The 12827-nt window shown below is 35.8% G+C and overlaps 1 protein-coding gene across 1 annotated transcript in view; it reads right to left on the bottom strand.

Moving 5' to 3' along the window:
- The window catches only part of LOC150076348 (phospholipase D1-like), a 601970-nt gene that overhangs the window by 58498 nt on the left and 530645 nt on the right, over positions 1 to 12827 (bottom strand). The window contains exon 24 of the mRNA XM_090387327.1: positions 3360 to 3427. Coding sequence (XP_090243453.1) covers positions 3360 to 3427 — 68 coding nt within the window. The remainder of the gene's footprint in view (positions 1 to 3359; positions 3428 to 12827) is intronic.

The following is a 12827-nucleotide window of genomic DNA, read 5'->3' as shown; positions in this document are numbered from 1 at the left end:
TCACTAGACTTAAATGTTATTGAGCCACAAGTTTAGTTGTACAATTTTAGTTTATTTTACTGAAAAGATGGTTCTTAGCATATATTTTGGGAAATGCTATCATTCACTTGGCATGAATTTTTTAATTTTTTAAAATTTTTAAAATTACGTTAAGTAAAATGGCCATGATTTAATGGTAATTTCTATTCTCCAGGTCCACCCCAATTGATGGAAAGAGTACTGAAGACTGCTGTCATTTCAGTTTCAGTTGGGAGAAAGAGAGATGGTGATTTAGGCAATTCACATTTTGCTTGCTGGGGTACCCCCTCCCTGTCCACTTGAACAGGTCAGAAAGTGAATTAGATGCTTTCGTGATGCCTATTCTATGGTTCCCACCCCCACCTCCAGTCTTTTATTGTTTGACTCAGTCTCTCCTTGAGCCTTCCATCATTTACCTGGTCTCTTTCTTTCTTATTAATATTCACTTTCATGATTTGCAAATGAATGCTATATCAAGGAGGTTTGATGGCGCATAGGCTACTTTGGGCTATATCAAGGAAAACAAGAATTAAAACTTGAAACATCCACTGATATGAGTGGAGAATTTCTGATAGTGTAATCATATAATTATTGTTTGTTTGTTTGTTATTTGGTTTTTAGGAGCATTAGCAACTAAGGCCATATTGCTCTGGGATATGCAGTGGTCATTCCCTGACCTTTCCGCATCTGGCGGTGACGGGCTCGAACCCTGGTCTAATCAAGAAGCGTGTGCTACGCACTGCTGCTCCTATATAATTATTCAAATGAGGTTCAGATAGTAGAGGAACTCCTGGGTAACTCGGAAAACAGTAAAGGGCAAAACACACATTACACTCAGATAAGTTTGTTCTATTAGCCTGACTGTTCATGATACATTTGGTACATAAAGTAAAAGTAGATGGAGGGAATATGTATGAATTAATGAAATTTTTGTATATTGTGTGCACAAAGCAGGAATATACCCTGTCTCCTTGATATAAACCCCAGGGGCTCACATCTGGTGAGTATGGGCTTGGCACACCCAGGGTCCTGAGCTGGATATCATCATTCTTCTCTTTCTTGGTGATTCCCTTTTGACTCTCTCTCTCTCTCTCTTAGGGTAACTCGGGGAATTTTTTTTTGGCTGGTGCAGCATAAGCCTCAGGCTTCCTTGCACCATATAGCTAATAATAATAACATGGCTTTGATAATGCCTCCCATACGTGTGCTATTGTATGTGACTGGCAGAGTAGAGGCAACAAGATTAACTTGCTGAGCTGGATGGCTCCTAGAAAGTTAAAACATGTTTGGTCTGATGACTATCTAGCAGCCATAAAGCTGTACTCTGATACCCACCATCTCGCCATCATAACCTCAAAAGACATCACTTATACTGCATGATAAAAATCTAAACAATATTGTTTGCTACACATTAATACTTATCAGTTTGTTAAATACAACAATTATTAAAAATATTCTATTTACGATTAAAACATATACAAAAGCACATGTAAAAATTTAATTTTTATGTATATTTTATGTTTGGAAAAAGTTTATTTTTTGTTATAAATAGTTTCATTTCTGTGGCAAAGCATGTAATGAGTGGTTTATAAAGTGGCTACTGTGGCAATGTCTGTGTAAGTTAGCATATCATACTAACACTTTGAAACTTAGTAATGCTGGTAATTTTTGGAGAGAAAGTTAATGGCACAGCTAGTGCTAGTCCATGTTGCTAATGGACAGCTTATGATGACAACAACGTAACCCGTATTCAGCTAGCTGTAAAGAAGTAAAATTATTAGAATATTTATTTTTCCAGATATTTATTATTATCTGAGAAATTATTTACTGTATATCACTTAAATCTTAATTCATTTATGAGACAAACATACTGATCCTAAATGTCCATCTGCTAGCAATAATTAGTATTGTGTTAAATCCTCCATAAAGTAAGTTAAGATATAATTATTGATTTCCTTGATGCAAAAATCCTGTATATGGCAGTGTAAAACTACTTTGTATCACTCTAGAAGAATCCATCATTCCAGAAATCAAGTTTCTTAGAGATTTTAGCTTACAAGTTTGTTCAAAATTTAGTAATTAAATATTCAGAGAGGAAGAAGGAATCTTGTTCATTTCAGAAAATTTCAGGTATGGAGCATTTTCTTCCCTAATTAAACCTAACTAGAAGAGAAACTATACCACAGGAGGTATTTGGATAATGTATTCACTCCTCAGCATCAGTTAAGAAATAGTAACTGCAAGCATAATTATCACCTGTAACCTGCACTGTTAATTTATGGGATATTATTTTCTTCTCTAACAATGTTCTAATTGACATTAGAACATTGTTAGAGAAGAGAACATTTATAGGCAGGAATCCAGGAAGTTCTCTTTTCTTGCTTTTGCACCTAAACCAACTTTAACTTGTATTTTACCAGGCATCTGTAGCTTAGTAGTCAGGAGCGGGAGTGCAGTAGTACATGCTCTTTGAGTAGGCTGGGGGTTCAAGGCTCTGACTGCCAAATGCGGTCGATTTGCCAACCAGTTGGACTAGCATGGCAGATTATGATCCATTTCCCTCAACATGAATTAAATCATTGAGGAGGCTTCCATCCTCCAGTGGATTGATAATGACTGCAGTTTACTTTTTTTTTTTTTTTTTTTTACCAGTGATTGTATGTTACACTGTGTTATTATCACAATTATTACTGCTGTTTTAAATAATGCATTCTTTGAGATGTTAAAAGTTATCATAACTAAATGTTAAAGGAGGTCTCTTCTTGCACCCAATTGACTATTTAGCATTAGCATAGGATGATGCAAGAAAGCACACTTATACGGCATCAGCCAAAAAAAAAAAAAAAAAAAAAAAAAGTCTTCCCATTTCACCATCTGTTCACTTCAAAAGTTTGTCTAGTTCTTCCTTGAATTTATTTAGAGTTATATGTCATTTACAGGCAGGAATCCAGGAAGTTCTCTTTTCTTGCTTTTGCAACTTTAATTTTAGCACATTTAATTCTGTCTTGTGAATTAATCCTGGTGATACCTTAATTGTTTTATCCTAATTAGTAGCCCAGGTAAGTATTCTAGTAAATTTGCATTTATCAGAATGGTGGATAAATGCCAATATTTATTTTGCATATTTTACAATACACATTGGTCTTGGTAAACAACTATATAAAAGAAATGATTTATGTATAATTAGTAATTAAAAAATTCAAATTTCCTTAAATATGAAATTTGTAGGTTTCCTCGAGTGAATGAGTTTCATTTTGAATAATGTCATCATTTTTGGAAAAGAAGTCAATTATAAACTAGATGAACCAGGTTAAAATACAGAAGAAAAAATTTTTACCCACCAGTTTGTTATGTAGCTTGCCATGATTTCTTAATCCATAAAAGCTCAAATATATGGTGGGATCCTTTACTGAAATAAGTATGATGTTTTAGTATTCTGTATAATTTACCAAATTAATATATTAATTTAATTAACTCTAGCATTACTAGGATTACACAATATATCATGGTAAAACTACAAACAGGATCACGCTGAGGAATTCTTGTGCCTGTATGCAAAATAAGTTTAATTGTCCCTTTCCTTTTCTTTCGTTTAATTTTGAAACCAAAAAAATAAAAAAACATTCAAAACTATGCTTAAATATAATGCTTAAATAAATGAATACACATTACATTATAGTTATAAATATTTATTATTTGTAGAAGAATAGGAGAAATTACCTCAATTTGATACGTTGAACACTTCTGTATGATCCTCTCCAGAAATTAAAACAAATAAAAGATTAATGCAAAGTGATTACGATAAAAAATCAATTGAACACAATTCAAAAATTAACTAAAATTCAAAAAAAACAATTTAAAAAAATTAATTAAAAAATCAATTAAAGTTGATTTTTTACTGTAATCATTTTGCGCTAATCTTTTATTCGTTTAATTTCTGGAGAGTATCAGAAGGATGTGTTCTATGTATCGTATTGAGGTAAATTTCTCTTATTCTTCTACACCAAGGTGTAGAAGAATATTCTAATTATCTAAATTATCTTGGTTTTAGAAAATTACCTAAACCTTGGTTTTAGATAATTAGAAATTATCTAAATTATCTTGGTTTTAGAAAATTATCTAAACCTTGGTTTTCCAATAAATGTGCTAAGGCTGTTCAGGAGAAGAATGTTGCATATCGTAATTGGCTTGTTTCTAATTCTTCAGTTTCATTTTCTGCCTAACCAAAGCTCGCAACAATTGTAAAGCAGTTATTAATCAGTCCAAACTAGAGTTTGAACAGGCTAAGAGTACAAAACTTGCTTCTTGCCCTAATGGTAGCCGAGCATTCTGGTCCCTTGCCAAAGCTATTGGCCGCAACTTTTGCCCATCTCTGCTACCACCTCTGTCCAAACCAGATGGTTCTGTTGTCACTTCAGCCAAGGATAAAGCTGACCTGCTAGCATCCCATTTTTCTTCCAACTCATATATTAATGATATTAATGATCTTGGTAAAACACCTCCCACCATTCTCAACACATTCCATTCAATGCCTCCTGTGGTCTTCCGTCAAAATGATGTCAGAAGGATTTTGACGAATCTTGATGCTAAGAAAGGTATTTCTCCACTTGCTCTCAAAATCTGTGCTCCTGAACTTACTCCTGTTCTTTTCCACCTTTTTTCACTTTCTTATTCCAAAGGTTTTTTTCCTTCTGCTTGGAAATTTGCCCATATCCAGCCAGTTCCTAAAAAGGGTGACAAATCCATCCCATCTAATTATCGTCCCGTTGCAATTACTTCTACTCTTTCTAAAGTAATGGAGAAATCAATCAATCGCCAACTCTTAAACTACCTAGAAACCTTTCGTCTGATCAATGATCGTCAGTATGGATTCTGTCAATGTTGATCCACTGGTGATGTTCTGGCTTATGTTACCCATTTATGGACTAATTCGATGGAAAGGTTCGGTGAAACACAAGTAGTTGCTCTTGACATCTCAAAGGCTTTCAATCGTGTTTGGCATAAAGGTCTTCTAAACAAGCTTCCATCTTATGGTTTGCCAACTGTTTTGAATAATTGGTTATCCAGGTTTCATGACCTTCTTCCATTGACTGGAAATCCTATCCATAGTTTTGCCAATGATAGCACATTGCATTCCACTTTCCAATTTGAGAAACCTTGCCCTGTTCAATCAACTTCAACTTCCCGAAAATCTGCTACCAATTCCTTAAATGCCGATCTTCAGGTAATTCTCCAGTGGGGCAAAGACAACTTAGTTGATTTCAACCCTTCTAAAACTCAGTCTTGTCTTATATCTCGCAAAAAGGATTCTTCTGCTCCTATGCTTATCTTTAGTGACACTCCGATTTCTAGGCAAAATGATATATCTCTTTTGGGGATTACCCTGACTTCTAATCTCTCTCTTGGCACAAGCACATTACAAATATTGCTTCCTCTGCATCTAAAAAACTTGGTTTTCTCTTTTGCTCTCGGCATTACTTTTCTTCCAAACAGCTGCTCACTCTGTATAAATCACAAATCCGCCCTACCATGGAATATTGTTCCCACATCTGGGGTAGTGCCCCCAAAATCTCTCTCAGGCTTCTTAATTCCATTCAGAAGAGGCCAGTTAGGTTAATTAATGATTCATCTCTAACATCTCGCTTTCTCATAGACGTACTGTTTCTGCTGCATGCCTCTTCTACAGATACTTCCATGGGCACTATTCTTCTGAATTGGCTTCTATAATTCCCGCTCTCTCTTTCAAAACAGTCTGAACACGTGCTGCCACCAGCCAACATCCATTTACTGTCCAACTTCAAACCCACAGAACCAACTTTTCATCTTCCTCATTTATTCATTCAACTGCCGTTTTCTGGAACAACCTTTCTTCATACGTATTTCCTGAAAATTACAATCTACAGAAGTTCAAGTCCAATGTCAACAAATATCTTCTTTCGTCTTCTCAACCTCCAACCCAAGCACAGTACTAAGTACTATAGGTTCTAATACCTCTCGTGTTTGGTTTTCACATAAAAAAAGAAATATTGATATCAATGTAGAACATATTGAGCACCATAGTTCTGTTATATACTATCAAAACAGATATTACATAAAATATACATTAATTAATAGATATATACAAATACTATATAACACAACAATAATGAAAAAAAAAAAAGAACAAATTTATTAATTATATATAGATATAATATACATATATAGATATAATATACATATATAGATATAAAAATAAAAGTATCTCAAATTTATAATGGCAATACCGTTTAAAGCAAGAAAACTTTTTTTCTGGCTTTGGCAAGTGAAAACTGTAACAATTCTGTGTAAATCAAGGTAAATCTGAATAAATTTCTGTTTAAATCTGAATAAGTTATCAAATGTGGATTTGATAACTTATTCAGAGATACTGTAGTTAGAAAATGATTTTTCTATAATTAGTAAAATTATAAAATTTTTTTATTAATTTTAATATAAAAAAAAAAAAAAAATCACCAGTGGCACTAGTCAAGGAAGAGTTAAAAGAATTTGTAAAGAAAGTGCGATTATGGCCAAATATGAAAAAATGGAAAGTTTCAGGTAATAATAATAATAAATAAATTATTAATTAAAGGGTTTTTCTACTTTAAAAATCAGAGAATACTTATTACTTTTACAATAAACCTTGGGCATCCATCTCAATAATGAATAAACAACAAGAATGATCTAATTTCAATAAATATATGGAATAAAAATAAGACATTGAAAGCTATGCTATTAATTTTGAGGCGTCTCCGTAGCCAGGTGGGCAGGAGCAGCAGTGTGTAGCACACACTTCTTGATTAGACCGGAGTTCAAGCCTGTGACCACCGTCACAGGCTTGACGGTGACTTTCCGCATGGAAAGGTCAGGGAATGACCACCGCTTATCCCCGTAGCAATATGGCCTTAGTTGCTAATGCTCCTAAAAACCAAATAACAAACAAACAACATTAATTTTGAGTTAGTCTCTCTTTACTCATCAATAAAACAATTTCACTCATTTTTAAATTTGCAAAACAATACATTTATCTACCCTTCAAACACTCAACCATCCAATCAAATTCACCCTATTCCATTTGTTTATTCTGGCCAAATATTCTCATGTTTGACTTTGCTGTAGCTCTTAGCAAATTTGCAAACATGAACATGTGGATAACCACTTCCAGTACTGCAACAATAAATTAACTCCCAATAACTTCATTTATGTCACACATTCAAAACTAACAAAACTGTTGTTTTTGGTACAAGTTTTTTCAATTGTATAAACACTGTATAATAATAATATGATTATCAGCAAACCTTTACTACAAATTACACTTCTGCAGTACATGACTGTGTCCCCAATTCAAAAAGGGGAATCAAAAGGTGACATGAGTAATTACAGACCTGATAGTTTAACTTCCGTTCCAGGGAAAGTAATGCAGGACCATATCTAGACAGGAAAACAATTATACTGCAGTCACAGCATGAATATGTTAAAGGGTGATCTTGTCTGACCAATCTGATTGGATACTATATTCAGTAACAATGGAACTGAATGCAAAAAATAATTTTGACATCGTATATTTGGATTTAAAGTTTTTCATACACCTGCATATAAAAGACTGCTGTAAAAACTGGAGCAGTATGGCAGACTTTTTGAGCTCCTGCAAATGGATAAGTTTTTTGTAAATTTTTACCATATTCTTGATTAATTAACATATTAAATTGTGTTTTACAAATAGATTAAACAGATTTAGTAGCTTATTTTTTAAATTTAGCTAGTGATTTTGTAAGTTACGACTTGCTACTCATATCGCTATTGTATCTGTGTTTTAGTGCGGATATCGCAGTACATAACAAGTAGTGCAGAAGAATAGTAGGGTTTTAATTGTGAATAATAGTATTTTGAAGATTTTAATCACTTGTTGGGCATATATCTTTCGTATTTAGGTAAGGATATAACTAATTTAACACTGTGATCATTTTTTTTTTTTTTTTGTAGTTTTTGGCGCATAGGCTTCTGTGGCCATAATGCACCTCCCAAGGTTTTTGCAGTACTTTGATCCAAGCCCGAGGCGGGAATCGAACCCGCGACCTTTGGGTTGCCGGGCAGGCACTTTACACACCCGGCTAGCCCGGTCAGCATTTTGATCATTATAGTATAGTGTAATTTGATAGCATATATCTCAAACTTGATAGAATAAGGTATAACATAAAACTGGTAGCGTAATACATATCACTGCATTAACTTTGTGTAGTATTGTCAATTAATCAATTAAATTTATTAACCTTATTAATTTTTATTGTTAATTAATTAAATTCTATTTAAATGGAAATCATGACCAGACTAGAGCAGCAAAGCATCTAATAGCGGGAGTGCTGTGGCTTGGGGGAGAACCGAAGGAAGAGATTCTCCAATGCATAACAGCCTAAAAAAATGTTCAACTTGTGAAGTGTTTACGAACCTTTCTGAAACAGGACATAATCTAGTCAAGGAGAATGTCTTCTTTGTGTCTGTTAGGTGCAGAGAGTCAGAAAATTAGGTGCTAACTCAGCATTCTGATGGGTGTCTATGAGAGTTTGAAGAGTAGGGTAGATACCCTCAAAGGAACTAAAATGGGGGCACATAAAATTCTCAGCTATCCAACTCAATGGCAGAGCTCACTCTTGTGTATCAGGCAATGCAGTGGCAATCTTCAAGGCAGAATACGCTGGTCTCACAGGGACTAGTTATTGTCAGTGACTCTATTGTCAGGCAGATGGGTTATATATTGTGCAAAAAGGATAGGAGGAGTAGGGCCGAGTATGTCTGCCAGGGGCAAAAGTTGATGACATTGTAGAGCAGATATCATCATTTAAGCGCACAAAGGGTGATACTGTTGTATACATTTGCACTAATGACATTAACAGTAGCAGATCTGCAGACTTATTTAAGGAAAAAAAGTTGTGAGTTAGGGTTAAATTTGAAAGTGTCTGACCCGATAGGAGGGAGTACATGATGAGAGCCTAGTCAATCAATTCGGCCCTGGAGAAATTGTGCAAGACTCATGGGGTAGAATTTTTCACAGAGTGGTCTGTGCTTGTTAACAAGAGAGAGACTGCTTCTACAAGGATGCAATACACTTACTTAAATAGAAAGGGTGCAAGAATATTTGCTGATGCTATCGAGGCAGTGTTAGGTGGGTCGGAAAACTGCTAGCTTGGGGAGATTCACAGACTAACAGATTAACAGTAACTGCAGGCAGAGGTGAAAGTGATTCTTGCAGGGCTTCTACTGAAATGAACAGTAGCCTGGAAAGCAAGGTGCTGGGAATTTCAAGGACTGTTGGGAGTCATCATGGAACAAATAAATACATGAGCTGTATTAGGATAACTAAGAGAGAGAGAGAACAGGTGCACATATATTTGCATGTACACCAATACCAGGAGCATAGTAAATAAATTTGATGAATTTGAAATGCTGCTGAAGACATCAAAGGCTGATATTGTTGGAATATTAGAGAAGTGGTGTCACACAGATATAAGGAATGTAGAATTGGAATTTGGAGAGTACAATATGTACAGAATGAAAAGACAGGACAGAAAGGTGACATAAGCTCTGGGAAAGCGAAAATGAGAGTAGGAGTGTGTTACAGGCCTAATGTCTCTGATGACTACAACAAACAACTGTACAGAGAAATGGAGTGGGCCAATAAATCAGAATATCTTATAACTGAGGATTTGAACTTTCCAGATATTGACTGAAACCTGTGGGTTTTTCACATGCACACTAGCAAGATTTTTGTAGATTTATTGAATGACTGTTTTATACAGCAGCATGTTCGAGAGGCAACCACAGGGAGTAATACTCTTGATCTGATAATCAACAGTGATTATTCACGCATTAAGAACCTACAGATGCCAATTCTTAGCCCATCTGCCCAAATTTTCTAGATCCTGTTGCAGTAGCACACTGCCATTAATATCATTAACAACCCTGTCAAACTTTGTATCGTCTGCAAACTTCGACACTAAGCCTGATATACCTACATCAATATCCTTGATAAATATACAAAACAACAGTGGGCTCAACACCGAACCCTGTGGGACTCCACTAATAACATTAGTCCACGTAGAGCAGCGTCCATTGATTACCACCCTCTGCCTTCTCCCACTCAACCACCCTTTTATCCATTGTATCTTACCCTTAATACCATTCTGCTCCAATTTGTACAGTAGTCTTCCATTATCTATATAATATCGGTGTAGATACACCATAGACAATTCTTAAGAAACTACGAAGTAGTTGTTGCAGTAGGCATCATTTGCTCTGTTTCTCATATGTGCTCTGCCTTCACGACGAGTTGCCATGATATTGCACTACCTCGAATAAGTAATGCTTCACTAATAGAGAAGACTATTGTTACTTATTCTCAGTGAGTACCACCACCCAGATGGCACCGTTTCAAGGCTATTGGCATATCATCAATGGATGGGCAGGTACCCTGGTATTGCAGACATGATGACCCAGTTGTGAAGATAATCACACAATATGAGAGATGCCAAAAGATATATAGATTTAAATCTATACACCTTTTGGTACTCACTGAGAATAAGTAACAATAGCCTTCCCTATTAGTGAAGCGTTACTTATTCGAGGTAATGCAATATCATGGCAACTCGTCATGAAGGCAAAGCACAATATGAGAAACAGAGCAAATGATGTCTACTACTACAACTACTTCGTAGTTTCTTAAGAGTTGTCTATGGTGTATCTACACTGATATTATATAGATAATAAACTCTTAACTCTTAACGTATTATGCCTTGTGCATTTAGTTATTTTTAAATAAAGTAGTCTTCCATGTGCAACAGTGTCAAAAGCTTTCCTGAAATCCAAGTACATATCAAAATTATTTTTTGCATCCAGTTCCTTTGTAACCACATCATAGTATCCAAATCCAATCAAATTTGTCAGACAAGAGTTTCCCTTAACAAACCCACGCTGTGTCTGAATTACTACTGCAGTCTTGTCTAGATGATCCTAGCCAAAGTTACCAAATTCTAAATGGGAAGCATTTAAGGAATTAATCTTGGAAGCTATTAGACTTTTCATACCAACTAAGAAATACTTTTCAAGATTCCTAAATGGAGGTCAGATGAACTAATGAGACTCATGTCACAGAAGAAAAGTGCATGGGATTCATATAAATTATCAGGGGACAGAGAAGTCCAAGGTATATATAAGCTTTTTTTTTTTTTTTTTGGTAGTTGTTGGCGCATCGGCTTCTGTGGCCATAATGCACCTCCCAAGGTTTTTGCAGTACTTTGATCCAAGCCCTAGGCGGGAATCGAACCCGCAACCTTTGGGATGCCAGGCAGGCACTTTAACCACCCGGCTAGCCCGGCCGGCCCTATATATAAGCTAGTCTGTAATCAAGTCCCAAAGGAGGTCAGGCAAGAGAAGGCAGGTTACGAGAAATATTTTGCAAAGGATGCAAAGAGGAACAGCAAAGACCCCTTTGCTTATGTAAACCTTAGAAGGAAGGGGATGAATCAGATTGGTCCACTTGATATCGACGGTTTGACTGTTGTTGATCCTGCTCAAGTACCTAACAAACAATGAATATTTTGCATCTAAATTTACACATGAGGGAGGAGAATGTCAGAAGTTTATCTAACGATAACAGGGAGCTAAAGGATTTTATAATAACTGAGAGCAAAGTGGAGGAGAAATTGTTAATGTTGAACATAACAAAGACACCTGGGGTGGATGGGATCTATCCAGTTAAAATAAAGGAGACAGAAAAGGAAGTAAGTAAACCTTAGTCATGATTATGAGAGCATCTTTGAACTCAGGGGAGGTCCCCACGGACTGGAGATGTGCTAATGTATACCCAATTCACAAAGGGAGACCAAAGGGTGACACAAATAATTACAGATCTGTTAGTTTAACTTCTGCTCCAGGGAAAATAATGCAGTCACTGGTTAATGAAGCAGTGCAGGATCATCAAGACAAAACCACAGTTATAATTCAGACACAACATGGGTTTGTTAAGAGGCAGTCTTTTCTGACCAATTTGATTGGATACTATGATATGATATGATCACAAAGGAACTGGATGCAAAAAATAATTTTATGTGATATACATGGATTTTAGGAAAGCTTTTGATACTGTTGCAATGTAAGACTGCTGTATAAATTGGAGCAGTATGGCATTAAGGGCAAGTTGCTGTATGGATAAAGCGATTGTTGAGTGGGAGAAAACACAGAGTGGTAATCAGTGGACACTGCTCTTCATGGACTAATGTTATTAGTGGAATTCCCCAAGCTTAGGTCTTGGGCCCATTGTTTTTTTCTGTATTTATCAATGATATTGATTAAGGTGTATCAGGTTTAATGTCCAAGTTTCCAGAAGATACAAAGGTTGGCAGGATTGATAATGACAGTAACGATGGTACACTGCTGCAACGGGATCAAGAAAAGTTGAGCAGATGGGCTGAGAGGTGGCAACTGAAGTTTAACATTGACAAATGCAAAGTACTGCACTTGGGTAGCAGTAACCCCAGAGTAATGTACCAACTATGTGGTACCATACTCAGGGTAGTGGAGAATGAAAATTACCTGGGGGTGATTGTACAGTGAGATATGAAGTTTTCAGAGCAGTGCAGACTGACTGCAAGAGTAGCTTGGGGTCTTGTCAATGATATACAGGAATATTGCTGTCAGGGATAAGGAGGCAACTTTCACCTTGTATAATGCAATGGTCAGGCCAAACTTTGCATACTGCATACAGTTCTGGAGGCCTCATTTTTAGAAAGGATGTAGAG

Source organism: Mastigoproctus giganteus, chromosome 13 (assembly GCF_048544385.1).
Source record: "Mastigoproctus giganteus isolate SK-2022 chromosome 13, ASM4854438v1, whole genome shotgun sequence".
Taxonomy (NCBI): Eukaryota; Metazoa; Arthropoda; class Arachnida; order Uropygi; family Thelyphonidae; genus Mastigoproctus; species Mastigoproctus giganteus.
This window is presented reverse-complemented; position numbering and strand designations above follow the sequence as displayed.